The sequence below is a fragment of the Heloderma suspectum genome, chromosome 1 (assembly GCF_057233095.1).
Source record: "Heloderma suspectum isolate Gila_16-S chromosome 1, 16-S_ref, whole genome shotgun sequence".
NCBI classification, from domain to species: Eukaryota; Metazoa; Chordata; class Lepidosauria; order Squamata; family Helodermatidae; genus Heloderma; species Heloderma suspectum.
Genome location: NC_139458.1, coordinates 17340361 through 17353463, shown reverse-complemented (window position 1 = coordinate 17353463; position 13103 = coordinate 17340361). Strand labels below are relative to the sequence as shown.

Here is a 13103-nt window from a genome sequence, read left to right as displayed (position 1 = left end):
CTCTAGCATGACAACTGAGAAGGAAGTCTGCAAATGAAGAAGGGGTATGCAGATAGGAGCCGGCTTGGGTGTTAAAAGCTCCCAACAGATAGGAGTCACCAATGGTAAGGTTTAGCGCTCACTCGGTCTCCCTAATAAGGTGGTCATGTGTCCTATTTTATAGAGGAGCATCCTCAATCCAATGGGCTGTGAGAGGACAGCCCTCTATTTTAAGGCATCCCCTCTAATCTGAAAGCTTTAAGGTCCAGTTTAATGATAAATAAGTAAGGTGGAAAGACAAAGAACTGCAAGAAGGGAGAGCATGGGCCTAGATGTTGACCATCAAGAGTTAGCACCTGGACAGCAGACTGAGCAGGCACACATAATAGTCATTATTTCCAAATGTGCATCTATATCTATAGATCAGTATATATACATTTTATACAAATCGGAGTCCTTCTTTTTTGGTCATGCATGGGGGATGCATAAGTGGTCACACACCTTTACATTTTGCTATAGAGGTAAATGGATGCAAGTCATACATTTGAGGATGCTGTCACGATGGGGGCACAACTTGTCCCACAGCCCAAGATGATAAAGCATCCAGCCTCCATTGAGAGGATCCCTTACAGAACATGAAGTGGGGAACCTGGAAACATTACAAATTTTCCCTATACTTGCTCTCCCCCAAGAGCTGAAATGGGAAAAAAAAGAAAAGAAATTGAGGAGGGAGAGGGATTTAAAATTCTCTTATGAAATATTTTCTCTTTCAGAACGATGAGTGAATACCTTTTAAAAAGGATAGTGATTCAAAGGTAATAATGTTAGTAATTGTATAATTGTCACAGCCTTTGTCTGGATGGCTATACATGCAACACTCTTAGGACTTGATGTTGGAAAAAGCACTTCCAAAGATTGCAGCATCCAGAACATCTTCAGGTATTAAGCTAAGGAGTGCAGTCTGGGATTCTGCCAAGCACAGAAAGTAGTGAAGTAAGTTTAAGTTACATGAGAAAGTTAAGGGCTGCGTAAGTTTCAATTTATCTGGAAGTGTATTTTCTGGAAGAAAATGAAAAATGAGGGGAGGGGCTTCAAAATTTCCATTAATTGTACATGTCTAATCCCATGGTGCGGCTATGTTCTTTGTTTACGTAACTTCTCTTCACTGTGGCCATCATGATTGGGTGCTTTATTAACCAAAACTGTGCTGAGCATATGTATGTTTACTCAGATATATGTCCTATTGAATTAAGTAGGACTTAATCACAGGTACGTGTGTTTAGGATTACAACCTAAAAAAGCCTATGAAATCAAAATTTATATTCCAACAAAGAGAGAGCACACGAATAAGGATGACTTGAAAATGAAGTAACATGTGTCAACTTACTGAAGAATGGGTTATTTTTCCCTAAGATTCAGTCACTTAAAGACATGCACAGAACAGATGGAACAATCAGAACCAAGCTGTCAAAGTTAAGGAACAAGATCAAATTAAACTTGAATGAAATAGTGCTTCATTACAACTGTCTCCTTTCTGTGCCATCTTGAGACAACAGGGAACACTGGAACATGAAAGATTTGTGAAACTTACCAAATTATCTGAGGAAAAAAACAAACAAATGATTTGTTAATTCAATTAATAGTTTACTTTTCTTGAAAACTAATGAAAAGGACCAAAAGGGATTCTCTTGTTCGAAAAAAAAGTTTACTTTTAGATATTTAAAGTGATTCATATAACTAAAGTTCAGATAATGTACTTAATTTATTTGAACCATTTTTACTTTATTGTTCAGCTGAAAAAGGCTCCCAGAATAGCTTACATAGATCAATAATAAGAATTTTCATGTCATGTAGTGAAGCTTTGTTAGGCTACAAGTTGCTCATTTGTCTTAGACAAATGAGAAGAGCAAGAAACATGGAATGCATCTTGAAATTAGTAATAGGCAAGCCCTCACCAGCTTCCCTGAAAACCAATTTGGGCTTTTGGTGGTCCTGCTGTGAACACATAGGAAATCTCAAGGGGTTTTTCAAATGTACACCACAAAAGGCAACTAAAATGATCATGGGGCTGAAGCATCTCCCCTATGAGGGAAGGTTACAACAGCTGGGATCATTTAGTCTGGAAAAAAGGTGAGTCACGGGAGACATGACAGAGGTGTATAAAATTATTCATGGTGTGGAGAAAGCCGATAGGGAGACATTTTTCTCCCTCTCTCATAATACTAGAACCCAATGGGGTCATCCCATGAAGTTGATTGGTGGGAGCTTCAGGACAGATAAAAGGACTTCTTCTCACAGTGCATAGTTAAACTATGGAATTCACTTCCACAAGATGTAGCGATGGCCACCAAACTGGGCGTCTTTAAAAGGGGTTAGACAAATTCCTGGAGGAGAAGGCTATCAATGGCTACTAGTCCTGATGGCTACATGCTACCTCCAGTATAAGAGGCAGTGAGCCTATACATACAGCAGCTGCTGGGGAAGATGGCTGGGTGGGTGCTGTTGCACTCATGTCCTGCTTGTGGTTTTCTCATGGGCGGCTGGTTGGCCACTGTGTGAATAGGACGCTGCACCAGATGGACCCTTGGTTTGATCCAGTATGGCTCTTCTTATGTTCTAACGCTTGAAAAGCCTTAGAACATAATGGGTGAAGCACACAGCCCTCCTCTGCCAGACCCTCTGTCTTCCCAAGCAACAACAACAAAAAGCTTACTTTGGAGAAGGGGTGAAGGGGCAACGGGCTGCTAGGATGGATCGCAACAACACAGAGAAGGGGAGTGGAACATCTGCACCTATCTGGTGGGATTGTCCTCAAGTTAAAACATACTTGAGGACAAAATACCTGAAGTTATATATTGTTCAATGAATTAGAGACAATAGGTTATGCTATCCTACTGACCCTTCAAGTTATTTTGTTAAAGGTAGTACACAGAGATGTAAGAGAAGAACATACTGTCATGGTTACTTGCATGGAAGGATGGGTAATGTCAGGGGTGGGTGGGAATGTCATTTTCACATAGGAGCAGGGGAGATTGCTTGGCGAAAGGAAGGACATCACTGAATTGCTGTCATTTGGAGCTCCAGATTGACTTTGCGCTGGTCTCCTGCTCTCTCAGGTCCCATTTGGGATGAGCTCAAAGGAGGCTGGACCGAACTGAAAATGGAGCCAGGCTTTTTGAACGGAAGGGTTATGCAATTCAAGCTCCTCCCAGTTGAAGTCTTACACCACCTTTACTTGAAACGCCATAACTGATTTGGTGCTGCATGTATTCCAATTAACCGGGATTTGTTCAGATAATGGGGAAGGGGTTTCCATCACTGGAACATACACTCACACACTGGTTAAATGTTTATTAAAACAGAAGAACTGATTTGATATTTCCTCTATATTGTTGTGACAACATATCTGGCAACATAATGCACACAAAGATTAGATCCGACCATAGTATTATATTATCAGAATGCCAAAACAGAACACAAGAACAGGAAAAGAGTAGACTTTCCTTGGAATGTATGAGGCCTATACAAGAATTTAATCTGAAATTGACATCAAAAGATCCTGAACAATAGGTCTCATGTGCAAACATGCCAGATATGCATACAATTTGTTTTTGTTCTTGCTCCCTCCCTGGAGAATACAGTCAACCCAACTTTGTTTAAGGTGCAATGGGATGCTGAGAGCCCTATGAATCATTTCATCGCATATAGAAGAGTCAATGGGAAAACACTTTGGTTGTGGGGTGTGTGTGTGTGCTGATCTGCATACAGAGCTCCCATACCTGCAAAGGCTTACCCCTTAAAATTAAGGGGATGCTTCTATACTTCTCTCTTTGGCCTGGGCAGTTGCCCCTCTCCATTAAACCCTGTATGCTCAGGAGATTTGTACATGCATTAGAGTAATCACAGAGCTCTGGAACTGCCTGAGTTACCGTCAGCGATGCCAGACCTTCAATCAGCAGCCTTGCCCCTGGGCGACTGCTGCATGTTCCACACTCCTTGCTTGCTCAACAGGGAGTTGTGCTATGATAGCACTGTCATTTTGCATGACTCCATCTCCACAAAAGGCAACTGGTCCATTCAGACCCCAGCTGCATATAAATACAGCCCGGACTCCTTCACACTGAGCAACAAATTACCTGGCCTGCTCTGCATGTCTGGCAGCCTTACTCTGTGTGCTTGTTTCCCATTATTGCTGCTCCACCTCTGTTCATTTGCCTTCTCCTTTGCTCAGTCCTCACGAGCCTCAAGGTTGAACTGATTCCTTGGCTAGTGAGCTCAGTCAGCCTTTCATATTGCTTCTTGCATGCTCCGCATGGGCCTTGGGAGTGACCTGATCTCCATTCTCCTCATGAATAATCAATACTTGTGGAATCTAAGAATCCTAAAAGTCATGCCTATCTCCTCTTTGACTTGGGTCTCAATCCTGCAACCACTCTTGGCCAAAACAATGGGCAGGAGTTGCCTGCAACCCAGTGTGCAGAAACTTTCTCCTGTTTCATTTTCTCCCCTGAGCTAGGGATGGCAGAGAATTTCTCCCTGAATCTTCGGGAGGCCGAGCGCCGACGCATTCGGCCCCCCGAAGTTGGTTGGGAAATTCTCCGCCGGCCCCCCCGCCCCCCCCGGGACGGGACTTACCTTCGGCGAATGTCCCTCTCGGCAGCGGGTCCCGGCGGCGGTTCAGTGGCGTTTCGTCGCGGGCGGGGGCCGGTCTCCCGACCAGCTGCCGCCACCACCATTGCAAAAAAAAACCTAAAGTAAAAAAAAACCAAACAAACACCCGTGATAGGCTACGTAATGATTTACGTAGCCTATCAAGGCTGACTTTGGAAATCTAGCAGTGATAGGCTACGTAAATCGTCACGTAGCCTATCACGGGGTCTTTTTTTTTTAACTTTTTGTTTGGCGGCCGGGGAGATGGGGCGCTTCTCCCCCCTCGCCTGAACTTCGGGGGGAGAAGCGAAGCACCTCCCCTCCACCGCGAAGCCAAGCTGCGAAAAGGTAAGTGACTTTCGTACATCCCTACCCTGAGCTTGAGAATTTTCCAACTTATCAAGAAATCTCATTAATAGAAATTGTTCCAGAAAAATACTGAAGGAAACGATTTCATCTTCATAAGGTACTAAAACTGGAATCCCTAAATTGCTGAGAAAAAAACTATTCAGTCTAACGTTAGATTCCTTAAACTGGCTATGGGGTGTTGATTTGTTTTTTAAATTCAGTCCTACAGGTAATTTCACAAGTGTTGAAATTACATAAGCATTAGTTGAATGAATAGCAACTGAAATGGACACAGGTCAGGGAGGAGAACTGGGAAAAACCAAACAGAGGTTCATAAGTTTATTACTCAAATCAATGCTTAATTTTTGTAGAAGACTACTAAGAATGACACCTCTTAAAGATACAGTGTGATAAACAGTGATATTACCTCCTTTTATCAGACAGGCACATGAAGCAGCTTATGCTGGAGAAAACACAGCCGCTCAATTCCAGGACAGCTACAGCCTTTGATTATTCACTTGTGCACTCCTTTGCTTTCCCAGAGCTTTAACCATAATGCAGGCAGGCCCAAGATTAAATGTGTGCACGCTCGCACAGCCTTTATTGGCTCGCTTTGAGCTCCTTCAAAGCATGTTGCATTCCCCCCACCTCACAAAGGCCAACACCATTCCAAATGGCTACTTAAGATGCAGCCTATAACAAAAGCAAGGCCATAAGCTCTTGACAAAAACACTCAGCCTTTCATACTAATCACAGATAAAGTGGATTTGGAACAAAAGTGGGGTAGGGGGGGAAGATAATTAGAGAGGTCAAAGGGGCTATTTCATTGTACCACACCCCCCCTGAAATTTAAAAAATGCAATTTAATATTTACAACTTTGCAATGGAAAAGAAAAGATATGAGGCAAGTATATTTTAACTATCCTATGCTTGTAAAAAACAAAACAAAAACAGACAGAACTTTATTAAACCTGATACTGTGTTCAAATAGACCTTACTTACTTACTTATTTATTTATTACATTTCTATACTGCCCAACAGCCAAAGCTATTGTATTTGACAAAGGATTATTGTTTATAGTGCAGGAGTAAAATTCGTTAGTGATGGTATTTGGGGTCTGTAATAACCCTCCATGTTAATTTTTATGGGGTTTCATAGGACTGATTCACACACAGCAACCCCCTCTTCCACCACCATTTGTACACGAGGGGAGGAAATTTAAACCATTTGCAGTTTGTAATGAACTATAGTTCCCCCCTTGTCTGAATATAGGAAAATGTGATTTCTTCACACCATAATTAATTAACAAACTAGGATATCAAACCATACATAGAAAGGATAGGAGGAAGAAAGGGGCCATGGTTTGCCTTTACATCAAAATTGGCCCATAGTCTCCTGATACCTTATTCATGCATTCTGTCCCTCAACACAAAACCTCCTGAATGTATGAATAAAAAATACTGGATAACACCTCATTATCTGAAGTTCTGCATCAACATAAAGTAAAATTAGCCCACATTCCTATGGTCCTTGGAGAGCGTCCCAGGGACCATAGGATATTTCAGATTCCCCCACCTGACACGGCTACGACTTTGGGAGGGGAACATCACAATCTGATCACTCAGACCCCTCACAGCTTCTGCGTTAAGAACTATAGTGCCCGCTTTCTGAGGTCGCAAAAGTGGCCTTGGATGACCCTGTTCAGGTCAAAAAGGGGGCACATGGTGGCCGGGGACAAGAGGGGCCGGGTTATGCAAAATTCTATGGGCAATCCAGCCTTGGTCTCGTCCTTGGCAGCATGACTGTTCTAGATGGGCTCAGAAATCTGTCTAGAGGAAAAATGAAAAATAGGAGGACAGAGAGGTGAAAATCACCTCCATCACTCCTCCTGTTCTGCCAGCAGTAGCTTGGCAGGGCATAGAGTACTCAGAAGCATCCGACATCGGAGGCTTGTGTCTAACAAACGTCAACCCTATAGGGTGGTGTTCTTAGTGTTGTTAAATCAGAGTTTTCATTTGGACCCCCAATACTTGGGGGTTGGACTCGATGGTCTCATAGGCTCCTTCCAACCCTACTATTCTATGATTCTGTGATACCTTGGCGGTTTAGTATTTTCTTGCTCCTTTGTTCATTTTAATCAGAGTCTAATGGACCCCAAAACTCTTTTAGTTAAACACTCATGTTTCTTTTAAAAAACACACACAAGTTGAAACACAACATAACAATCCCCTTTACTGTAGGAAAAATTTATGGAGTATGAACTAGTATGGGTTAGAGGAAAGGTTTTGCATATTTATGCTCCTTTAGGGTCAGCTATGACCCCAAATGGAAGGGAAGCTTAAAAAAGAACAACCCTTAGGAAAGGTACTGCAGCAGGAAATTCCTTGGGCTGGCGCAAGCAACAAACCCTGCTGTTTTAACAATCATGCTTGTAAGAGAATGAGAGGTAACAATAAATTTTAAGACATGTTAACAATCGCATAAGCATCTATCTTTAAAATATAAACTACAGCTACTTAATATTACACTGGTTTGAGCTGCCTAACAGTGTTTTATTTAATCAGCATATAAAAGAATGAGGTGCCGAGAAAATTTAAAATAAACAGATGCTGAGCAACACTGTCTCACGTGTAATAATAGAGAAAATATAGAGTGTAAAAATTCAGCAACAACAAAAAAAAAGGAAATGAGCTGTCGGGCCAACATTCTGTATACAATACACTGCATTAGTCAGAACATTTTCATGTACAATATACTCTGTGTGTGTGAGATACCTTGGCCCACATCCCAGGATCCACAAGGCAAGGAGACCTGACAGTTCAAAAAAATTTCTGGGGGGAAACATTAAATAAATCTGAAACCTATTGTGTTTATAGCTTCACTAAGCTCCTTGTGGGTGAATGTTTGCAACGTATGTTGTAATGGCCCTTAATTATTTGTGAAAACTGCTTCCCCTAAAGAGATATTATGCTAACACTCTAACCCTTAAGGAATCCAAAGCTGTGATGGCACATGCAATATAGCTTGCACTAGTGCTACTGCGGTGGCAAATCTGATCTGTTGCCTGCTGGTTGCAATCTGTGCATCAGAAGCGCACAGAGTTCTATAGAAGTGGAAATATTTTTAGGGTGGTGTATTGGGGCGGCATCCTAAGTCCTGTTTTAGTAATTCCAAAACTGTTTACCGAGGCACATTAAGGTGCCATGAAAAGTTAGGAACAGAGAAAGCTTTCTTAGACCAGGTCAGACTATTAATTCATCTGACCTTGTATCATCTACTCCGTTTGGAAGCACAGCGACTCTCCAGGGCCATGGGAAGAGAAGTGTCTTTCACTTCACCCACAACCTAATATTTTTAACTGGAGACTGAATAACTGAAGGTGAAGGGGCCATAGCTCAATCACAGAGCATGTGCTTGGCATGCAGAAGGACTCAGACTCCTTCCCTGGCATCTCCAGTGAAATGGCCAAGTAAAGACCTCTGCCTCCTTCCAATCAGCTTTTACTGGAGTGGGGGTGGATGGGTAATTCTGCAGTGACTCTGTATCAGGTGTGACTGTATCCTTCAGAGATGTGGCAGAATCACCTGCTTTCAGAGGAGGCTGCCCATTGCATCTCTTCATGCGCTTACTCCTCTGGGTTTGTTTCCTACCTGTCAGGAACCATACTGAGATCATGCAGAGGCACAAGGCAAACAGCCCCTTTGATGAGTAACTCTAACACACTCTCAAAGTAAACTTTCTGAAATGTTAAGAATGCTGAAGACCACCAATTTTAATTCAGAAAATCTTCAAGTCCTAGCAAAACTGTGCCATGAAACAGGCTTTAAGCAATGCCTCTCATCTCCATCTACCAAGAGTGGCAAGTACCAGTATTGTGATGCCAGGCAACTCTATGTAACAGTGTGGCTCTGTGGATTGCTCTGCTGGCACTTTGCTGGCCAATGCGACCCATTCTGCATACTTTGTTGTACACAGGACAACAAAGGATCACGAACCCAAAGGATCTGACTTGAGGACTGGATTCACAATGGAAGGAAAGGGATAGTGAGGCCAACCCAGAAGGCTCTGCTGCTTGGCAGACTCCTTTCATCTCCTGTCTCTGTCCAAGCCACACTGAGATGAATGGATGTTGTCCAGCAGTAATCCTAGAGTGCACTTCATTGTTTTCAAAAGCATCCTATAAAATGCCATTGCTCATCAGTTTAGTTAACAAAAGGAAAATTGGCATGTGCTTCCCAGTTACAAATTTCTGGCCTCAGAAATCAAGATGAATGGCAAATGTTATAATATAATGGGACCTAACTTAGGTCCTACTCAATGCACTGTTTCCTAAACAAGCTTACACTCTGAAATTTCATTATTTCAACTCCCACAGATGTTAAGTACACTGAAATGCAACTTGGATTCAAAAAGCAAACAAAAACACAATTTAAAAAACAAACCTACAATTTCAAAGTCAACACGTGTCAAGTTCTAAGTTTATTGATACAAGCAAAAGTCAGTTTTTCAGCATTCTATCACACTGTAGCGTGATCAAGCAGTGAACTCAAATGAAAGGTGCAGATGGAGGTGGAGGGTCATGAAGATAAGGATGGACTCCATTTTCAAAGTCCTCCCCCCTATTGAGTTCTATTGTACAATGTAAATGGGTTGTAACTTCGGAGAAAGCTGATAGTGGCTGGGGGACGGGGTTGTGAATAGGTGGACCCTGCTCCTTGGACCTGACAGTGTCATCAACAGGAGAAGGGATAAACTTTAGCCTCAACCCAATGGTATCTCCCATATATATTTTCTCCCGTATAAGCAAATAGCTGCAGTTCACTCATAAAAGGAACAGCATCACACTTGAGGACAAGAATGCATGGGGCAAAACCTGCCCACCTCCTCTGACACTGGGTGCCTTCATTGACAGGGCTTCCAGAAGAAGGGAATGTAACATGCCTGTGTGCACAAAATGCAAAGTCCCTGCAGTGTATAAGCTCTGCCTCACACATCCTGCCCATCATAACGATAACCACTGAACTTATAAGAGAGACAAACGGATGCGGAGTATGTGAATATGAGACAAAGGGTGGCTGTGCTTGCTGAAATAGCCCTCCTTGCTGCACTGCACCCCTTGATTTACATATGCCAGGCCAGGGCTCTGCTTCTTGCTCACACTGGTATGTGACAACAGGATGTGAATTGGGTTTTGTACAGAAAGGTATCACCTCTCACTTCCTCACCCCGTTCCTTAGATCATAGGTTGGTTTTAAAATGGTAGAATTATAAAGGTGATAACATGATTTGGCTCAGGATAGGGGGAACGGTTTGGGAACAGAGGTTCCCTATGCTCCGTTAATCTCTTTAGACACCACATACCACTAGAGTTCATAAACTCACTGCACATAAACTTACCTACTGTTGATCCCAATCTAACATGACACTAGGAGGATGGCAGTTGCGCGTGATCAAGGAAGCTGCAGCCCAGGCTGGACCAAAAGTCCTTTCCAAGACAGTTGTGAACATGATATACAAACCAATCAGATAATTACCTCAGTTGAAAGAAACTTTTAATAGGTTGTCTGGCTCATTCCCCTCTACAAAGGCAGGATGAAATTCATTATCCCTGCATCATCCTTGATAAAGAGGTGTCAAGTCTAGACTCGACTAGCTTCAACAATGTTGGTTGCACAACATCCCTTCATAGCTTGTTCAAAAAGCCATTCCTTAATATTTAACCTGAAATGTTCTGTCTTCAGCTTTAGATGTCTACTTGTTCTGTTCTCAATGGCCAAGGAAGATAATTGATACCTGTCTCTTTCAAAGATCTATTTACATGTTTACAGAAATTATGCTCGTCTATCCTTAAGCCTTCACTGCCCAAGTATGAACATGCTTTACTCTTGTAACAATTCCGCTTGCTTTGTTTTTGGTAATTTTGCTGGTCTCCTTTGAACTCTCTTCCATTTGGAACAGGTTGATCATATTTGGAGTTACTCAAAGATCCACTCATTTTATCAGCTTGTTTTATATAATTACCAGGCTGCCAAATCCCTTTTCATGATGGAGGAAAAGGCGTGTGTGCCTCTCTCTGCCATCTGACAAGCTTTGCATGCACAGTTGTATGTGCCGTGGCTTAGTTTGCATGATCTCCCCAAAAACCAAGCTATAAGTGCAAAGAACTCATGCCACACCTTATTGGAGCAGGTGTGCACATCCACTCCACCACTGGAAGGGACATGGTATCTTGGTAACTGAATCAAATAGGCCTGTAATATGGCTGGATCTTTGGTTAATTATGAGGTGGTCTGAATTAATCACAAGGTGAGGCAAATTCTTATGGGCACTTAAAAGGCAAATTCTTATATGGATGCCAAAACTATCCCCCACATATACTTACATTAGCCCATATGATGTACTGACATGCTGCTAGAAATCAGCTCTGAATTTTCTCATGGTATATTATTGGTGCCTGAATGTATATATCAAGGCATGCACGTAAGCATTGTATGGGATAATGTGACAGCCAGTGTGGTGTAGTGGCGAAAGTGTTGGACTGGGAGCCGGGTTCTAGTCCCCACTCAGCCATGGAAGCTCACTGGGTGACTTTGGGCCAGTCACAGACTCTCAGCCCAACCTACCTCACAGGGTTGTTGTTGTGAGGACAAAATGGAGAGGAGGAGGAAAATGTAAGCCGCCTTGGGTTCCTTTGCAAGAGGAAAAAAGGCGGGATATAAATGCAATAAATAAATAATAATAATAAATGATAATGTGCATAGAGCAAAAGACACTTTCAGCTCCTTGTCTCTGAGATTTCCTCCATAACCTTGACCAGCAGATGTACAGGCATAATGCACAAGCTAAGAGCAATGGGCACAACATGGGGGATATATTGGAAAGATGGGCTGGCTTCCTACTATAAGCGATAGCCAGCACACTATTTCACTGCTGGTGTAAGAACTGAAGGGATCCAGCCCTGAGACTGGGCTGTCGGTGGAGGGAAATGTAATTATAGTAGGATGAACCCAGTTAAGTCGAGAGAGCAGAGAGGACTGCCTTGAGCCCTACACCAGTCTCTTCCTGCAAGTCCAACTGCAACTGCATCTCCAGGGGATGGATCATGCTCTGATTGCTCAGCATTCATACTAGCATTTGGAAGAGAAAACCAGTTTCTTCATGGAAGGGCTGCACTGTTGTATATTGGAAAGTTAGCCCCCACTGGAAAGATGGATTTTCTGATTAAGGAAATGCTCCTTTTTAAACACTTTCCACACTGTAAAAAAACCTTTGTGCAAATTTCAACTTTTTTACTATCTGCATACAGACTATATTGTAACTCATCCTGAGCCTGTGGCACAGGATGGGTGGTGGGAGAAATCTAAATTAATAATATCACAGTCTGGTAATCTGCAGTGGCTTCTAAATGTATAAAATCGCAACAGATTTTCAAATTTGGCAACAGCGTAATTCACTCAAGAAACTGGGATGGGGTGGGGGAAGATACTGAAGGAGTGAAGGGAACGGTGGAATTGTGGTAGTGGCAGCATTGACCTCCATCTATTCAGTGGATCTTCTGACCAGAATTCACCATGTGAGTTGCATAGTAGTTTCCACATAGAGCAGAAGTGGAGAACCTGTTTTGTTTCAAGAGCCGCATTCCCTTAGGGGTAATCTGTTAGGGGGTGCATGCCAGTGATGGGTGGGGTCACAGCCATAAGTGGGCAAAGCCACCCTTTTCCCCTCTCTGTTTCTGCCACCACCTCCCCCTGCCCTCATCTCTCCCCACCCAGTGGGCTGCCAGAGGAGGGACAGCTTGCTTGTGCAAGAGGTCTGAACTGATCACTTGCAGAGAGCTTTTGAAATTAGGCCGAGGACCACAGGTTTCACACCTGTGACACAGAAGAACCAATAAACACATGAAGATCAGGGGCGAGGCCTGCCACCATGATCTCACTCCCCCGACTCCACAAATTCAGTACCCCCAGTTTGCTTGTGTGAACAGACACAGCCTGCAGCTGTTGTTTCACCCCCCACAAGCCTGAGAAAGCCTTACAGAGAAAGGTTGATAACACAATTCTTAGAAAGCAAAAAGAATCCAGTTGGCCCTGAAGTTTTTATTGAAACATGTTTCACGTTTGATTGAC

General features: G+C 42.8%; 1 protein-coding gene across 9 annotated transcripts in view; it reads right to left on the bottom strand.

Moving 5' to 3' along the window:
* NUDT14 (nudix hydrolase 14) overlaps positions 1-13103 on the bottom strand; it is a 70351-nt gene that overhangs the window by 20731 nt on the left and 36517 nt on the right. For 5 of the 9 annotated variants that reach the window (XM_084837188.1, XM_084837197.1, XM_084837176.1 and 2 more), the window contains one exon: positions 4615-4728. The exons of the other annotated variants lie outside the window; for them this stretch is intronic. In XM_084837188.1, the coding sequence (XP_084693314.1) occupies positions 4615-4728 (114 nt within the window). The remainder of the gene's footprint in view (positions 1-4614; positions 4729-13103) is intronic. 9 annotated transcript variants of the gene reach the window in all.